The sequence below is a fragment of the Artemia franciscana genome, unplaced genomic scaffold, assembly GCF_032884065.1.
Source record: "Artemia franciscana unplaced genomic scaffold, ASM3288406v1 Scaffold_897, whole genome shotgun sequence".
Lineage (NCBI taxonomy): Eukaryota > Metazoa > Arthropoda > Branchiopoda > Anostraca > Artemiidae > Artemia > Artemia franciscana.
The window spans coordinates 103,489-122,846 of record NW_027068925.1 but is presented as its reverse complement, the minus strand read 5'-3'; the positions used below and the strand labels follow the sequence as shown (position 1 = coordinate 122,846).

The window sequence follows — 19,358 nt, the reverse complement described above, 5'->3', positions numbered from 1 at the left end:
TAATTGATTTTAATTAATTGATTTTTTTAACAATAAACTAATTTGTGTAAAAATACACCGTAAAAGCTGGGAATGAAACACTACGGCTTTTAATTATACATTTTGTTCCCTTTAATAAAGACCAAGATTTCAGGTGGTGTTCCATCTCAACACCTGAAACGCTGGTGTTCGGTTATGTTCATTATCTTTAATGCATTTCTAATATTAAGGAAGCATATTGTTCTTAAGTAAGAATTTATTTTGTAACTGTGTTTGTATACCGGCAGTGCTGATCTCAAGGTTTTCTTGATGGAACACCAGAGCCGACAAAAGGATACAACTTGGCCCTACAATAAGTTAATTCGTCAACCCTTATGCAAACTTTTAACTAGCTACCTTTCAGAAACTACTTACATTCAACCTCTTTTTCTTTAGCTAAACAATGTGTTCTTTAAAGTTTGAGACCTAAATTCATTATATCATTAAAAGTTAAAACAAAACTTTTAATTGAGTCACAGGGACTTCATCAAATCTGCCCCCTCCACACACATACCCTCTTATTCTGGGTCTGTGCCGCACAACTGCACACTTTCTTGAGATCTAATCATAAATTGTGCAGAAAGAGGAGAGGTAGGAAGTTAAAAATACTGCAGTCCTACTGGGGCACTAATTTTGAATTTCGACAACTCCCTGAAAATAGCCTATATTACTTTAGTCTCACTGTAAGTTTTATTCCTTGACAACATGTGCGTATCAAGTGTAGGTTGAAACGTTGCTTTCTTGAAATTTAATAGTGATTTTTTTTTTTCAATAAGAGAAGTTTTTATTATATAATACATTGTAAGGATGGACGAAAACCATCAAAGTCTAGATGGATCTTGATCTTAAGTTCCTTCGTGTTTGCTGAAAAATGCTTTATGTTAATACACTTATCTCGTCTTTAGTATTTTCTTTAAAAATTCAACTTTAATTGGCAAAATATATAATTTGGTTCACGTTTTAAGAGAGTAATAAAACACAGTATAAATTTGTGAGCCATAAATACATAGAAACAGATAATGTATTTTTTTTACCCATTTAAAGCCACTAAAATTCGTGACATATTTTCTTTACTTCCGCAACAAAATAGAAAATCACAGAAAAAGAAAAAAAAGACAAATCGATAGCAATGAAAAGAAACACGTTCGCAGTAATTCATTTGTTGCTTGATTACCTTACTTTTATTGCATCCTGGCCGTGGCATGACGAGAGGCTTAGCTGACCCTCGAGGAAGTAAAATTTTTCTTACCCTCTTGAAAGAGATACGTTTTCTAGCGACACATATTTAAAACTATTAAGCAGGCAAGTTCAAGAGGATTCCCCCCCCCCCACCAAAAAAACTAAAGAATCTTTTAAGATTTTCTCAATAGCTGCCAACGTCTGTATGGTTCACCTGTTACTTTTTCTTTTGAGGAGAGAGAGATTTGCCCTTAAATTCCTGTAATAGATTTACTGTGTGTGTATCTAATATAAAAGATGGATATTTATTTGTGTTGGAGGATGTAAAACCGATTAAAAGGTGGCTTATAAAAACAATTTAATTTCGGGGAGGCAGGGATTGGGAAGAATTTATCAAAACTGCAACAACCAACCGAAGTAGAGACTTTCAGGTGACAATCATTAAAAAAAGGGATACTCTCTTATGAGAATGAAATCTAAATAGACATACCGGGAGATAGGGGGAGCGGAGGGGCGCCCTCTACTAGATATTGAAAAGTACCTTCCTTGGTCTTTTTGTAGAAAAACGGCTTGTTTTTGTATTTTCACTGAACAAAATTGAGAAAAATTGGTGCTATTTCAAAAATAGGAACTGGATTCCCCCCAAAAGGGGGGAATTCGATGGAATTTTCCGATGGCGATTTGATGGAATTTTCCAACATTGGTAACTTGGTGAAATATGCACCTGACAGGGGTTGTTACCTTACACACAAATCGAAACACCTAGTACAAACAATACAATCAAACGAGTATATAAAAAGAAGGATCCATTGACGCACATGATTGTAATCAGTAAATGTAAGGCATTATAAACTCAATGGGGCATGCTTCGAAACTTGACAAATGGGGCCGATTTTCATATCCCTCCTCGAAAGCCTAATGTCTAAATGTAATTTTTCCCAACTGACCCCCGGGCCTTCCATCAGGCTTTGGCTGAGGAATTCCATATCCCCTACGAGGATCTTTATTTAACAGGTAAACTCTCGCGTTGCATAGAAATTCGGCCGAGAACCGACCTTTCTGGGGTAAATTCCACCCTCGGAATCATCATCTAATATTTTCTCTAAAAATTCAGATATATATATATATATATACACCTATGGACATAATCGTGCTAGAATATATACGAGCGATAGATGAAGTGGGCGCGTACCCAGAAAACTGTTTGGGTCAGGACATCTCAGTACCTACATACGTCCCCCAGGGACCGCCAGACACACACACATTGTCTTGCAAGTTCAGACGAACTTGGGAAATTTATACTTCCTTGAAATGCTGTTATCGACTGTTTTATGGCATATTTCTACAATCATAATCAAGGGTGACTTTCATATTATGGATTCATCTAATATCGGAGAATTCACGCATGAATGAATTTAAGTCAAAATTCTTGCCAAGAAATGTCAAATATAAAAAACTTTTCGGTTTGGCAGACATAAAATTTTACAAAAAAAAGTACTAATATAAATAGAGGCAAAACGTCAGCACTGAAAAGCTTATGTCGATGCCAAAATGTCAAAAATCTACCTTGTCTTCTTCATCTTATCTCCCCGACAGGGAATCTCTATTGAATATTTTAAAAATAAACATAATAAGGTAAGTTTACCTTATAAGTATTCCAAGCGGGAGGATGGGGATACATCCCCAATATTTGAGGGTTTTTGTGATTTGGCCAATAATTCCCTAATTTTGAAATTTTGTCCATCTGTTTTTCTTTGTTTGTTAATGTTGTATTATATTTTATTACATATAATGTTTATTATATTTATTATATATATATTTACTAGCTGTTGGGGTGGCGCTTCGCGCCACCCCCCCCCCCCCCCAAGCCCCCCCGAGCGCACAAGTCGTTACGCGCCATTGTAGTTGTGTCCCTGTGTCCCACCTGTGAACATAGATATATATAATAATAATGAACTAATAATAATAATAATAGATATATATATATATATATATATATATATATATATATATATATATATATATTCAACTACGTAAAACTTGCGAATGTACAAAATTCTTGGCTGTCCCATTGTCTGTGCATATAAATAGATTGTCAGGTTTACCGACTCTTGAACACCGGTCGTCATTTGTGTCCCGATGTCCTGGTGTGTAATTTCGTCAATCAACAAACATGACGTCAGTCGACACACAAACATGACGTCAATCGACACACAGACAACTTGTTTTTATATAGATAGATGTCCCGGTGTCCCGGTCGTCATTTGTGTCCTGATGTCCCGGTCTGTAATTTCGTCAGTCGACAAACATGACGTCAGTCGACACACAAACATGACGTCACTCGATATATATATATATATATATATATATATATATATATATATATATATATATTTATATATATGTGTGTGTGTATGTATATATATATATATAGTACTGGTACTCGGCGGGCTTCTAGATATGAATTTTTATTGTCGCTTGTCTCCTAACCACAGAATATTTCAGCCTTTTCTTAGTGCCATGACGTCATCTCTTCTTGATGTCACAACGTCACCACAGGTTCGTTACAATAACCCTGGGAAAAACAATAATTTTCGTTTTAAGTCCTGACCTACTTAGATCGTTCTCGTGATGTAAAATGTCAATGATGTTATTATATATTATAAGTATCAATCGTAAAATTAATTTAAAACAAAATACTTGCTCTTAATTTTCATTTTGACACGCTTTATTTTCGTTTTCGCATACCTTCTAACCGCTCGTATCTTAGCTCTTCATTTTCATTTTTGACACGCTCAAATCCTCGTTTTTTCGATTACTTCAGACGATTTAGCAATGCCATTTGCTTTAGCTGCCCGATTGGTAGTCCAGGTCGGGACCGTTAATTTATTATGTTCGGACCGTTCTTTCGGTCCAATCACGTTTGATAGTTCAGATGGTCCGAAGATTCGTCATTTATGATAAATGCAAATTGTCGCTTTTTGGCCCTTACTATTGACATTATGTAACGAAAAATCCAACTAATTTTAAATTTACAGGTATTTTTCATGTTTGAACTAAAACATTAAAACTATTGCTCAGTCATCATAAATATTTTTGCAGTTTACATAATAACTTTAGCGATTCTGAACTGACATACGCTGCACGGGATTTTTTTTCTTTTAGAATAATATTTGTAAACTTATTTTTCAAGGACTATGAAACAAAAGTAGTATGACGTGGTGCTCCGCGTCAACTAAACTTTTGCTTCTCTTTTTTAAGATTTTTGAATTGTTGTAATCCCTTGCAAAAAAAGCCAGTGACTTTAGCATTAGTTGCGCAAGTGTGCATCCAGAATAGCACCTATTCTGACATTATTTTACCTTTCTCCACACCTTCCATGGAATCCAACATTGCAGCAACTCGATGTGACGTCCGATCAAGTTCCATTTGGACAGCAGAACGCTCACGTCGCTCATGTTCTAAAGTTACACGTGCCTGTTCAGCCAGCGACCGAGCTTCTTCCCATTTCTGAGTTGTAGCCTAAAATAAAGAAATCCCTCAAGTTTGAATGACTGCTAAAGAAGCAGTTATTGTTTACAACCAGAAAAATAGTTAATGTCGGATTTAAAACACCCATCGATGTAGTGGTGTAAGAAGAATTTCGCTTTTGGGATCAGTTACAAGATATTAATAATAATTGAGAAATGGTGATTCAGATCTCGTCCATTGTCATTGTTGACTGGCTGCTTTTGCTACAGACTCCAGACGTAACTAGAGGAGGAGGACATTAGGGTTTGGGATGACACTTAAAAGGAATATGACATTTAGAATATCCAGTGTTGTTTTCAAGGTCAATGTTAGTTCTAATACTCGCTTTTGTTATTATTGTCCAAGAAATAAATGTCAAAGATCGTTTCAAAAGAAAAAAAATCCTGCATTGTCCTGATCAGGTATGTAAGCAAGAATTCATTTCAGAAGAGGGAGGAAATTTATAAATACCACAAACTGTAGAAAAATTAAGAGAAATCACAGGAAATATAATACCTTATAGCTTCTGAAGAACGGCATGGGTCTGAACCTGACCTCATGTTCTTTGCGAAGGGCACCCATATTTCGCCATCCGGTGTACACCTCAGACGCCACGTGTGCCGCAAAGTTGCCCCACGCTTGGCATGCGTCACCCGGTGTACGTAATTTCTGAAAGTCGACGCACCCTCTTTCCTTCGCTACATAGCTGGTAAAACGATTTTTATATTTTGATTGACAGCTAAAGAAGCAGTTATCGTTTACAACCAGAAAAATAATCAATGTTGGATTACAACACACCCATCTATGTAGTGGTGTAAGTAAATCTTCGAAAAATCTTTGAAAAAGCAGAAGTTGGAAATATACTCTGATCTAGGTGGAAACTGGAGCATTTCTAAGATGATGACATATTATGTGAAGTATTTTAATAGTCCAATTCTTATTCCTAAAGAAAACTGAAAAAAAAAATTAATAGAATAAACGCCTCTCATGTATGATTTAATTTGTGTTACATGAGAAACTGGCAGTTATTGAGTCAAGCTTCTTTTGTTTCAATGTCAAAAAACATATCACAAGAAAAGGAAATCGTTTTTCACCAGACGTGGTCCATCCCACATCCTCCCACAATTGTACCATTTCTTTTTTTTATAAAAAAAAACCGCCAAACATCCCATAGGTTAAATCTCAACAGAGAGGAAATTGGACCAGAACATAATGATAGAAACAAAAGGAAAGAAGTTAATGTTACCTACATTACATTCTACTTCCACTTCTCATTTCCTAGACCGGAAACTTCTTGACATAGTAAAAGCCTTGTTTTAATTAAAATGCATTGCCTGAATCTCAATAGTGTTCTCGATCGAGTTTAATAGTTTAACATAATTCCGGCAATTAATCGGACATGGATTTTAATCCTATCAAACTAATCTCATCAGATTCGAATTGCTTATAAGTAAAAAATCATACCAGAACCACATGAAAGAACAGAGATACAATTTTAATTACAAAAGTTTTCTTACTCTAATATTTTTAATATCAATGCTATCTCGTTTATTAAAGAGACTCGGTATGCCGTTTTAGAATACTTGAACCGAACAAAGAGACTGAATATTGTAGAATTGTTATTTTTCTTTCTCTCTTTTATTTTTCTTCTTTCTCCCCTTCATTTACTTCCTATTAATAAATGTTGTCTATTCATTGTTTTTCTTTGTTCTTTTGTTATATTAGTGTTTTTTTTTTCAATTTCTGATAGTTTGTGCTATATTCTGTAGATTAGATAGTGAAATACTTTGTACGGTTTTAATCATTGGGTAATCATTCATTCGTATCACAACCACAACGGTATAAAAATACATTTACTATGATTTTAGACATCATCGGTGGCATAGTGAAGGATCTGGGCTGCAAAGGATGGCCAATCAGCAAATATTCAAGTTGATCTAATGAGCAGTAAAATACAAGGAGCATAGCGCTATAACAGTAAAGCAAACTTGTTTTCGGGGGGGAGGGAAATACAAATAATTAAAGTAGATAATTAGGGGATATCAGTCCTAATGGGGGGCAAACATAATCCAGTATATTTACCTCAAAAACCTAAAAAATTTCGCTCATTCATTCATTCATTCTTCATTCACGCTTCATACCTTTTCATTCATTCATTGATCAACCACACTTCTCGACAACAAAGGCCCTGGCGTTAGCTCTGTGAACCCTGGGTCATGATTCTCCGGTCAAAGATTATTCCACTGGTACACCATCGCTCGTATTTTACTTCTAATATCAGCTACCAAGTGTAATTTTACTATTCTCGTAGAAGTTTTAATTCCTTATTTTCGTTCTTCTGTAGAATTATAGCATTAATATGAGATACGTCCTTTTGTTTTGGGCACGATATGCATGGTTGTAGCAGTTAAAAGTATCCTCCCTTTAAAGAGACGATGACCAACTTGGCTACTACAGAGGGTAACACAGCCCCTTAAAGCGCTCCTGACCTTTGCAAAAAAGTAGGACTTAATCTATGAAACAAGCAATGGCTTTTGATCAAGACAAAACCCAAGAAACCTCACAAATCCGTTTTAGTTTCTATTAAATCTGTTAGTCATAAACAAAAGAATAAGTTCAAATTAAAAAAAAAATGTAGCAAAAGTCTACCTGTTGGTTTGAATGAGCCTGTCGGTATTTTCAATTCCAAGGATGCAATTAGTTCAATTCACTGACCGCATTTAATAAAATTCATGAAGCTGAGCCTAACTTTTCTTCTCGATTTCGTGATTAAAAAAACCAATGTCAAGCAACGAGAAAAAAAAAAAAATTAACATCCACCTGAGGCAAAATAAAAAGCAGCTTTGTACCCAGATGGAGTAGGAAGAGGTCATAAGAAAGGATTTAAAGGAAACTGGAAATTCTTGGGAGGGATAGAGTGAAGCTTTGGGTAGTTTGGGATGGAGGAGTGTGAAAGTATGGATTTGAGATAACACATAACTATTCTCAAAATTATTATAAACTGATTAGAAATTGCAAAAAATATATATAAGTTTTGACATAGGTATAGCCTAAATATACGAAATGTCCAAAAACTATAAAAGAAACACATGCGTGGGGTATATATCAAATAAAAATTTGTAATTTTAAGCAATAATGGCAACGTTATCTAGCAACCAATATTTTTCTTTCGGAGGGAATATGTTTCTGGTATTTATTACGAAAAATTTAGGAATATTTATGAAAAAACCTGTACCAAACTACAACCACCCCGTGCTTCTGTTTTTAACCTTAAGATTATCGATTTTTCGGGCTGCGAGACAAATTCAACTAGACCTACGTTGCCTGGGCAACGTGAAGTGTTGCGGCAACCTTTGTCCGGCTTTGCCGATTAAAGTGTTGCGAGAGCAACACTTTGGTTTTGTTTCTTCGCTATCGGTTAAATGCTGAAGTTGTCAAAACTATCAAAGCTTTCAAAACGGCATATTCAAAGAAGAACACAATCAGTAATCACATGATCAAATTCTTCAGCGTTGAAAAAACAACAGCAAAAGAATATCGGAAAAAGGGACTAAATTGAGTTTGCAGCCAGTTGAACTTTATCCTTTTCAATCGTAGACATCGTGACGGATGGAAACTTGGAACATTATCTTATATAATCTAGTTGGTATTATAAAGCTATCCGTAACTTTTCAGGATCAAATACCATAGATGTGCACCAATTTGCACAAATTTGTAGCCCCTCATGAACCTCCTCTAGCAACCCATTCTTGCTTACAAGTCCCTCTTCCGTGAGAAACAAAGAATAACACAATCAGTAATCAGATGATCAAAGGCTATTCCTCAGGGTTGAAAAAAAAAAAAAAATTGGAAGAAGGGACTAAATTGACTTTGCAGCCAGTTGAACTTTATCCTTTGCACACCATAGGCTCTGGCTCGAGGACAAGCAAAAACCATCCTTTTTGGCCCCAGGCAAGAGTCGTACGGAGCTTTCCAAAAAATAATGTCATATTCATCAATCCGGCCCGAGGTCCACACTAACAGCCGATTATTACTTACTAGGCCCCTAAATGTCACTTTGCAGCCGGTTGAACTTTATCCTTTTCAATCGTAGACATCGTGACGGATGGAAACTTGGAACATTATCTTATGTAATCTAGTTGGTATTACAAAGCTATCTGTAACTTTTCAGGATCAAAATACCATCAGGGACCCATAAATTTCCTGCAATGACTCGCCATCCAGGATTGCTTATTATTGGATGGCGAGTCATTACAGGAAATTTATGGGTCCCTGATTCCATAGATGTGTACCAATTTGCACAAATTTGTAGCCCCTCGTGAGCCTCCTCTAGCAACCGATTCTTACTTACAAGTCCCTCTCCCGGGATATACATCCAAGTTCACCGGAAACAAATAATGGGTACACCAACTAGCAAAAGTTCCAAACCCCTTGTCGCTGAAGTCATTGTAGCCTAACAGCCGATTATTACTTACAACGCCCCTACATGTCTTACAATCGGGAACCAAGTTGTTCTTACCATCAATTACACCAGAGACAGATAATAGGTACACCAATCAGCAAAAGTTGCAAACCCCTCATTGCCAAAGATGATTATAAGCTAATAATCGACTGTTGCTTGGAAGTCCCCTACATATCTCACAATTGGTATCGGCCTATTTTTGGTTCAAGTGTGTACCTTACCATTGAAGTTGTCAACCCCTTGAAACTTTCAAACTGGTGTATGTCATGAAGGAATTTTTGTAACAAAAAATGGATGACATATACTTTGATCAGCTCATCAAGGTCTATCGATTGTCATTGAAAAAAAAAATTCTATCTGTCTTAGTTCAAAAGTTGACTTTTTTGCCGGAGGCCAACTTTCTAACACCACCACTTAGAAAGGAGCAAAGGATAAGCTCTAATTTCTTTAGCAATGAGAGAACTTTTAAAGTTTAAGAGGTATATCTGATACCATTTCTCTATTGCAATCCCAAGTAGAAAAAAAAAGAATGGTAAAGTCAGCTGAAATCACGAACAGAAATGGCTAGAAACAATAGATGGCAGCACTTTCGGACCCGTGGGAAAATCGCACTTTTTTATTTCTGTAAATTTTTCTATTTATCACTCAAAGAAGATATATTGGCTGTGGGGCTGGGGAACTACCGCATATATTTAACACTTATAGATTTTAGTCCATCTTCAATTTGAAACTGGTGCCTGCCTGCTTGCCTGCTAGAACAGAGCTTTCCACTCGAAAGCAGAAACATGGTTTGATGGAACGAAAGCTTGGCTGCACAACTTCAGATACTCCTCTCTGACATAGGCTATATAACTCCACTTCAATTCGCACACCATAGGCTCTGGCTCGAGGACAAGCAAAAACCATCCTTTTTGGCCCCAGGCAAGAGTTCTTCAGAGTTTTCCAAAATGTAATGTCATATTCATCAGTCCGGCCTGAGGTCCACACTTCCTATAAAAACCGCACAAGTTAGACCCTTACCAGTTTCCAGGAATAAGCTGAGATCAGAGGCATAGGAAAAAAAAAAAAAAAAAAAAAAAAAAAAAAATAAATAAAAAAAAAAAAAAAAAAACGGGACAAAACCAAAGTGTTGCTCTCGCAACACAATTAAGTTTATGTATACCATAGATGTCAATTCTGAGGCGCAAAGGGGGCAGTTGCCCATCCCTCAATAATTTGGAAAATATAATTTATTAAATAAGCCAAAAATGATAATTGGCAAGAAACTAGTTTCTGTGCTGCCATTTTTTGTCAATTCGGTATCTTTAATTAGACAGCGTTCTTGCGCTGTCTATAATTTTTGTTTCGGATTTGGCCCGCTAATATCAATGCTATATATTAATATGAATCGACGTACCCAGAAAGAAATCAATTTAATACAAATCATAAACAACATTTCAATAAATCACGTATATTATAAGTTTAGTAAAACAAATTAAATCTTAGAGTCAAAATCAATTCAAAATTACAAACAAGCAAATGAATAATGCGATACCCGGGGCTATTAAATTAGACCTTGGTTCGATTATTAGATTGAGAATCCCGTTCTGGGTGTGGGGTTGGGTGGAGGGGGAATATGTACTGCTGCATTAGTGATGAATCTGGCTGAAAAAACCGAGTGTATATGACATTCACCTTCACCCACCCAAAAGCCTGTTTAGGCTATAATACTGTGGTCTGCAGTAGCTCGTTGCTGACAATTTTAGTAAAAGCCGAGCATCACCAATTGAATTTATGTTTGTTTAATGTCTTTACTATTTATAATGCACTGCGTAATCTTTTTAAATTCACCATGTAGCGTATTTGTTAACAAGTTACTTGTCTTCACTACCCGCTTGAAAAGCACCTACTTCAATAGCACCCCCTCTTGCACCCAATATAATACTGTTGCTACGTCCCTTGGGAGGGGGTATGCAACATTAATTGGGTTTTACAACAAAACATTAATTAGGTTTTACATCAAAATATAATTTAAAGTGATACTGGATGGACTTCAAAAATAGGAAAAAGAGGGATGCTTATTTTCAATATCCGGTTTTATTGAACATAAGTCAAATAGCGGATGTACCAAAAACCGCAAACAACATAATAAACGCATTTTAAAATACGTACTTTCATGTTGTGTAGTGGAAATATGCTAAAGAACGTTATGACAATGGCCTTAAAAAAGTAATGAAAATGAGATGTACGAAACAGTTTAAAGTCTAATTTCCTTTTGGTACAGAATGAATTAAACTAAATCAGACGAAAAAATCTAAATAATGTTTTATTAAAAGAAATAGCCCAAGCTTCCTTTCAAATCCACAGGGTAAATTTAATTATATTATTTCATCAGATCCAACACTGAAGAAGGCTCTTAAAAACAGCAACTGGGAAACAACATAAGAAAAATTATTTTGGACTCTGTAATGTACTTACTTGTACTTGGATCGGTACACAGGCAATGTAGTAGCTCTCCCTGGCGACAGGATCGAATTCTACAGGTTACGATCTTGGGTTAATGAGGCGATCATTTCGAGACATGAAGTATCTGCTACCATGTCTCCGGAACCCACCAATCGGCTCGAAGTTAGATTCGACGGTGTTGAGCCAAGTTTCGGCTTGTCCTCCATGTCGTTTTCTCCAATCATGTGCTGGTTTGCAGTGTAGGCTTTGATTTGTAAAAGTCTCGGCAAGTCTTCGGCAAACATGGCCAAACCAGGAAAAGGGGTGGCGTCGAATGATAGTTGTGATGCCGTGCTTCTGGTCACATCGTTGGCGGATGATCGTATTTGGGATTCAGTCACTGAGACGTAACCCCAGTATGATCCTCAGGCATCTGTGTTGAAAAGTGTTGAGGGTACGTGCCTCGGTGACTTTTAAGGGCCACGTCTCGCAGCCAAACAGTAAGATCGATCAGACTAGGGCATCGTAAATACAAATTTTTGTTTTCCGTTGATTCCCTTCCTTTTCCATAGCGGCTTCCACAGCTGTGCAAAGACAGCGGAAGCTGATGCACTGCGACATTGAATTTCTTCGCTACATCCGCCGTTGATGTCGATGTACGATCCGAGGTACTTGAATTTATTGGCGACTTCAATCTGCCTCTTGTTTTAGGGTTATAGTGGTAGAGTTATAGAATCTTTAATGTATCGAACAAAAGCCTTTACGTTGATTAGTTCGGAACCACTCAGTGTGTGTTTAGTTTCAACAAAAACGTAAAGAAAAAACATTGGTACTCCTGTATTATCCAGAATACACTCTTCAATTCTGTATTATCCAGAAGTGATGTTAGGTCAATCATAATGAAATATGCAAAATGTGATGAAAATATAATGCCTAAGAAACTGAATTATGGAAACTACGACAAAGAATTATGGAAAGGAGACCGCCCAGAACGCATAATATTAAATACCTAACCTAACCACCTCTATACATTAAATATTTAATTAATAAATACTTGCATCATTTTTCTCACTAAGACTAACCTAATTATAACCGATTGCCGACAGACGAACCAGTTTTTCTCAGAGCAAACTTCTTGAGTGTGTTCTGGATAATATACAAGCACCAAAACATTTCTTTGCCATAAGTTTCGGATTTTAAAGGAGAGGAATGTCGTTTGTACGTATCTTGTATTTCTTCCGTATTGTCCCCCCTCCCATGTATGAAGGTGTATACGGATAACAAAGAAAAGGTTATAGATTAAATATTTGGGCGATTAAAGAAATTTACATTCATATCCATGAATATGATACGAGAAATAGGGATAAATTGGCGATTGAGCTTAAGAGTAGCACAAGACCAGGATTTCGATTACAGTTTCTTGGAACAGCAGTCTGGAATTCTCTACCAGTGAGCATCAGGGCGGCTGAACATCTTCTAGCGTTTAAGAGAAAGTTAAAAGATTATTTAATAAATAATGGTTGAATTTGTATTTATTTTTGAGGAGATAGGAGGTGGTAGGGAGGTCTGGTTGGTTGGGGGTGGTAAGGAGGAGTGGGTGGATGGGTGGTACCGAGGAAGAAGAATTGTTGAGATTTTTTTAGAGAGAGAGAGGATATTGTGAAGGAGATTGATCTTTCTTTTTTTTGTGGTATGTTTTTTTGTTAGCTATCTATTACTTTATTTTTTGGTGTGTTTAGAAAATGGTTAATTTTTACTATTTAATTTTTGCATGCCAACAAAAACGTATGTTTTTCAATCACTGCAGTAGATGTGTAATGTAAGGAGTTGTAATTGTGTTTATTAGTAAAGTATCGTATCGTATCGAAGAAAAGGTGAGAAAATTGGTTTTTCCAGAGCCTCTTTCGAATTTTTAGCAAAATATCAGTTCATACTTCAGGCAGATTTTTATGAGCAGTCCTATATTGTTTTGCATCACGATATATAAAAATAAAATTTGTTGCAAAACCAAATTCACACCTAAAACATTTTATATCAAATAGTTCGCAGTAACGAACAGTAGATAAGGAGCGACACACCTTAATGGCAACTGAAATAAAAAAAATTGATATAAAGAGATCAGGCACGTACGCAGGATTTTTTGTTTTTCGGGGGGTGCCCAAAACCTTCGAAACAGCAGATACAAAGTAACACTTTTTTATTTAGTAACTAAATAAATGTAAAAAGCACGTATATCGGAAAATACAGATTAACTTTAATCTGTAGTATTGTAGCGGATGGGGGGAAGGAGACTGAAGCCTCAAAAGTACGTTTAAGGCTAAGGTTATGTTCATAGCGATTTAGAACCCGTGATTAATCTATTATATCCCACTGAAAGGGAAATTTTAGGGTTAATAGTGCAATATGGGTGCTGTGGGGGGGGGGGGGGAGTTCTTCTATTGCGAAAACGTCGATTTTAATGAAAAATGATAGTTTCCAAAATTGATCCAATAAAAGCTGTACTTTATACTGAAAAGGGGGGGATAAACGCCCTAATACCAAGGATAATTCTATTTTGCTGTGGAAAGCAAACTCTCTTTACAAAAAAAAAAAAATAATAACAGTACAATCGCTAATTACTTCAAAGAGGGTAAAAAGTTAGACAGGAAATGGGTTAATAATTGGGCAGTGACTTATCCAGATAATTGCATGCTGTAAAATCCCAAAAAAAGGCTTTACACATGTATCTAGATTCTTAATGAATGTCCTACTTTTGCCAGAAATCCCTAGAAACAATGGGGAAATTAAACATTTCACAAAATTTCTGGGGGGGGGGGGGCTCGAACCCCCCCACCCCCCCCTGGGTACGAGCCTGAAAGAGATACATAAAACACTTGGCTTATTATGCTGATTCCAATATACAAGAGTCATTAAGTTAGTGTTACCCATCAAAGGCCAAGATCCTGAGAAAATTGGCTTGATTTCCAAAAAAAGGGGGGACATCCCCGAAAAGTCAAGAAATCTCCTTGAAAATCATATGAAATTTTATTAGTGTTGCCCATCAGAGTCAGCGAATGAGAGAACCCTACTGTAGGGGTTTCAAAACCTCCAACAGCAAAAATGTAGAATTTTTTTTGCCAGATGATAGGTCACGGCTGCATAATCGTATCGACCCAACGGTTCTAGAAGATCAGAAGAGGGCCATTTGAACAAAAATTGAACTTTCTACTGCCCTCTTTAAGTTACGAAAACTTATAGGACAACTAGCCCCCCTACCATACCCCTTTCCCCCCAAAGGTCGCACACCCAAAATTTCGAGATAGCCATTATGTTAAGCACAGTTGAAAAGCCTAATAGCTATACATTTGGGGATAAGATGACCCCCCACAGCCTCTGGGGAAAGGTCTGTAAATTATGAAATTTGCCCATTGTTTACGAATAGTATTTGTTACTAGGAAGTACACAGACATTTCTTGGGGGAGGGGGTAAATTGTCTGCAGGGGTGATTTTCCATGGGGAGGGAAGTTTCAGGGTGGATCAGGAGGGATGAAGTTTCCACGGAAAAATTACAATGAAGGGTTTGCCAGAAATCATATACGGAATTATTTTTATTTGTCTTACTTCATCATTGTTGACTCAATTTTACATGTGGAGACGTCAAGAGCATTGTCAAAGGAAAATTTTCACCGGGTTAGAATTATCCAGAGGAGCCTTTCGCCGAGAGGGGGGGGGGAGTCTTTCACGAGAAAAATTATCCATGGATGGAAAGATTTCCGGTATGATTTAAAAAACGAGCAGAAATTAAAATCTTTTTCGAATAAAAGTGTGCTAAGAAGGAATTTGCAGGCGGAATCACCCGTAAGAAATTTTACAGGGGAGATTTTCAGTGACAATGGTATTGTGCATGCGGAATTTTCTTGACAGGGAGGGGGAGTGGGTTGGCATTTACATGGAAAGATTTTCCGTCGGGAGGACTTTACACGGAAGAGGGGCCGATTTTCCTGACATTATTTAAAAAAAAAGATCAGAAATTAAATTCAAAGAAAAATAACTTTTTTCAACTGAAAGTAAGGAACCCAGTCAAATATTGAAACGAGAAGAATGATTCCGTAAATGAGGGGGGGACTTGTCCCTCATCAATACCTCGCTCTTTACACTAAAGTCTGACTGTTTGCCCCAATTCATTTACGTGTGAATCCTGAAAAACGAGGGTCGTTTAGAATAAAAATCTTGAGGCAACCCCAATTAAATATGTAATAATTTCTGTTCGTTGTTCCTTACTTTCAGTTGAAAAAAAAAAAACTTTTTTTATTTAATATACGTGTAAGATGATTTATACAAATATCAGATTTTTAGGAAGTAACAAATATGTATACATGATTACGACGAACCATAACAAAATCGTGGTAATTTCTTTTTCATAAGACCATGCTATTGATTTTATAAGCATGGAGGTAGCTAAGGCCACAATGGTGAATGGTACCATTCCAAAGAAACCACAAAGAAGCTGACAGACAACTGTTAATTTACTCCTTAAAAATCTGGCCAATTGCCTTTCCCCGTTCCACAATCAAATCCCCTAGCAATGGCCATAGCCATATACACAGAAGAAATAAACGAAAAATAGGGAACGAAAAAGAAAATAAACGGTGAATATTTACCTGAAGTTCTTCCCGAATCTTTGTATATTTTTCTAGTGTTACATCATTTTCATCAAAAGAGTTAAGACGTTCCGTTAGTTGCTTTACCTGATGTGCAAGCCCTTCAGCCCGTTTAGATTCGTTTTTAAAATGTGTCTCCAGATCCCTATCCAGTATGTCGACTTGGACATCCTTACTATCAAAAAACTTAACTTCATCAGGGGTTGAACATTTAGAACATATAGTTGCACCAGCGTCAAGATCATACCCATAAAGAATAGTTTGCGTTTCCGTTTCATGACATATGAGAGTCTGTTTTCTGTTGGGTACGGTGGATCGGATGTTACGGGTCACGGATCGCTTTATCTCAACTTTGGTGGGCGGATGATCGACAGTTTTATTTTTCCTTGGAAGGGTGGAGTAAGCTGAAGACGACATTAAATTGGGCATGACCTCACGTTTTGTGGTTTTCGCTGCATCCGATTTGGTAACTTGCTTAGGAACTTCTTTTGAAGGCTTTGAAACTTCAGCTTTATGTTCAGGTTTAACTTTTCGACGCGGCAGTGTCGCAAACTTATCAGCTGCTGCCTTTACAACCTCTTGCTTGGTCCTTGCTTCATAGCCTATATCCAAACGCATAGGACTGGGCTTAACAACCGTCGTGAATGGCTTGCGATCGGTTTTCGGTCGGGCTCGAGTCCCTATAGGGCTATCCCGTGAGCCTTCACTTGGCAGTGGGCTAGCAGAGCTACGGCCTGGACTATTATAGCCGCTTTTTGACCTTCTAGGTAACGGAGATGTTTCCATGAGGCGGGAACGCACTAGCCCAGGGCTTGGTTGTGGAGTACGACTGCTACGCAAATTAAAAGAGGAGCGCTGGGCAGATCGAACTAGAGGACTTTGAGGCTTGAGATCTGCTTGCACTTTAGAAGGTGTGCTTTTAGCGGGTGTCGACTGAAATTCAACCCCAGTTACACTAGAAATTGTTCTCCGTCTTGGATCACTTCTTCTTAGAAAATTCTTTTCTTTTCTAGGCAAACGACTTTGTAAATTCACGTTTTCTAGTCCAGTCGAAAGTGTTGAGACTTTTTTATCGAGAGTTGATGTTTCGTCATTTGTCTGATACTTCACTGCAGTAACAATTTCTTCACCATTAGCTTCGCTTAAGGTAATTCTACAATATTCATTATACCCTTTTTCAGATCCTTCACTTAAAGACGGATATTCGTCTGGTGAATTTTGCTCAAGTCGTCCAAAATGTTCATTCCACGAGTGCAATTCTTCTGACGGTACATTAGCGACAAACTTATCGAACTGTAATGCTGCATTAAAATTCTCTTCACTAATTGGAGTTGGTAAATAATCCTCATTTTCATCACCAACAAATACTTCTGATTCAACTAAATTACTTAAACTGAGATTCATCTGAGGAAATCTGTGACTTCTTGATGCAAAATCGACTTCCATTTTGAGATTCTGAAGATGCTTTCTTTTAACCTGAAATTTGAGAGAATTAAAAAAAGACCTAAAATTAATGGTTATGAAACAGCAACAGCTCTCGAGAATAATTGTTTTTGTATTCTCTTTCTTTATCTCTCTCTTTTTAAGTGAATATTTATCTTATTCAATGCAATTTTAAAGTCCAACATCCAAAGAACCCCAGTGTTTTTTTTTTACAGTTTAAACCTTACCAGAATAGTGAGATATTTTCCAATTTTACCAACGTTCTGCACTCTTTGTTAGTTCAGGAGGAAACATGCCTGCCACATCTTCCCCTGTCTGTATCTGTCTCTAATAAGGCAAGATAATGTTTGTTTGTCATAATATTTCCTTTTCTCCAGCTTAATCGCCTCATGATGATGATCAAGTTTGTTTAGGCAAGCTAAATCACATAGACACAAAAATACAGGTATCTCTTGACAAGATATGGTTTACTCTTGAATGTTTATACAATTCCCGAAGGAAATATCGGGAAATACTCTTGATTTCAAAAAAGGCCAAGTGGCTTTTCATTTGGTTTAAACATAACAGTGAGCAACGGAGCTGAAACAAAAGGGGAAGTACCCCCCCCCCCTAAAAAAAAAATTAAATTAGTATCATTTCATAGACAAAGAAGTGTCGATCTTTTGCTAAGCCTTCTCTAGGACAAAGGCTTGAAAAGAATGTTCAGATCACCAGAGTTTACCCTTTTTACACTGATATCACCTACACTAGATTTAATGAGTTTAATCCAGTGTATCAGTCTGTCCTAAGAAAGGGGCACTGGTACATTGAAACATACGAAGGAGGAGGTTAAACAGCCCCCAAAAAAATCACCACAGCAAGCAAACTCCAGAAAAAAATTATTTATTATTCAAAATCCAGTGCAGTACTATATTGTCCACTTGACCAAACAGATAGAAAAAGGAATAGAGGCCAGATTCTCACTAGATGGTGTCGTGTTTTGTTTCATTACAGAAATTCCGTTCCGAAGTTTAGTCTCACCCTGGGCTAAAGAAAAAAAAACCTGAACAGAAAACTTTTCTCTATTCTTTTTTCCAGGCGGTATTTCATCCAAGGACACCACTCCTCGATATCATGTTACACAATGGTGTTAGCACTCACGGTCCGAGTAAGGCGAAAAAGTGAAAGATCCTTTTGCTAAAAAAAAACAAAAAAAAATAATAAAAAATTGAAAAAATCACTGCTGGCATTGGAGTTGAACCCAAGATTCTCTGGTGAAAAGCCAGAGCTGGTAGTCCTTAGGCTAGGAGCTGTTCCTAGTCATCAGAAGGACCTTGGGTTCAACTTCAATATCAGCGGCAATTTTTTCAAGCAACTCTTTATTTAGTAGAAATTAGAAGTCAAGGGCTTCGCTTGTAGTTTTCATTTAATCTGGACTCAGTTATGCTTGCCGGATGTTCAGCGCTGGCAGTCAGTTTGTATATTAGTTATGTATATTTTCTTAGCGCATAAAAAATATGACCTGCTTAATTATTATTTCAGGTTATTTGATTCAGGTAATCCTATCTACCTTGGTTCTACTGCCCTAGAAATGACGCATGGACGGATACTTGACAGACATATCTATTAACAAATGAAATAACATCATTTTTATAGAATCCTAACAGGGGGGGGGAGATTAATGCCAGGTTTGCTTCTCACTC

At 36.9% G+C, this 19,358-nt stretch overlaps 1 protein-coding gene across 1 annotated transcript in view; it reads right to left on the bottom strand.

Moving 5' to 3' along the window:
- LOC136043736 (polyamine-modulated factor 1-binding protein 1-like) overlaps window positions 1-19,358 on the bottom strand; it is a 71,862-nt gene that overhangs the window by 34,303 nt on the left and 18,201 nt on the right. Inside the window, exons 2-3 of the mRNA XM_065728645.1 lie at window positions 16,234-17,709; window positions 4,560-4,719 (exon numbers count right to left, since the gene is read on the bottom strand). Of these exons, the coding sequence (XP_065584717.1) occupies window positions 4,560-4,719; window positions 16,234-17,679 (1,606 nt within the window). The 5' untranslated portion in view covers window positions 17,680-17,709. The remainder of the gene's footprint in view (window positions 1-4,559; window positions 4,720-16,233; window positions 17,710-19,358) is intronic.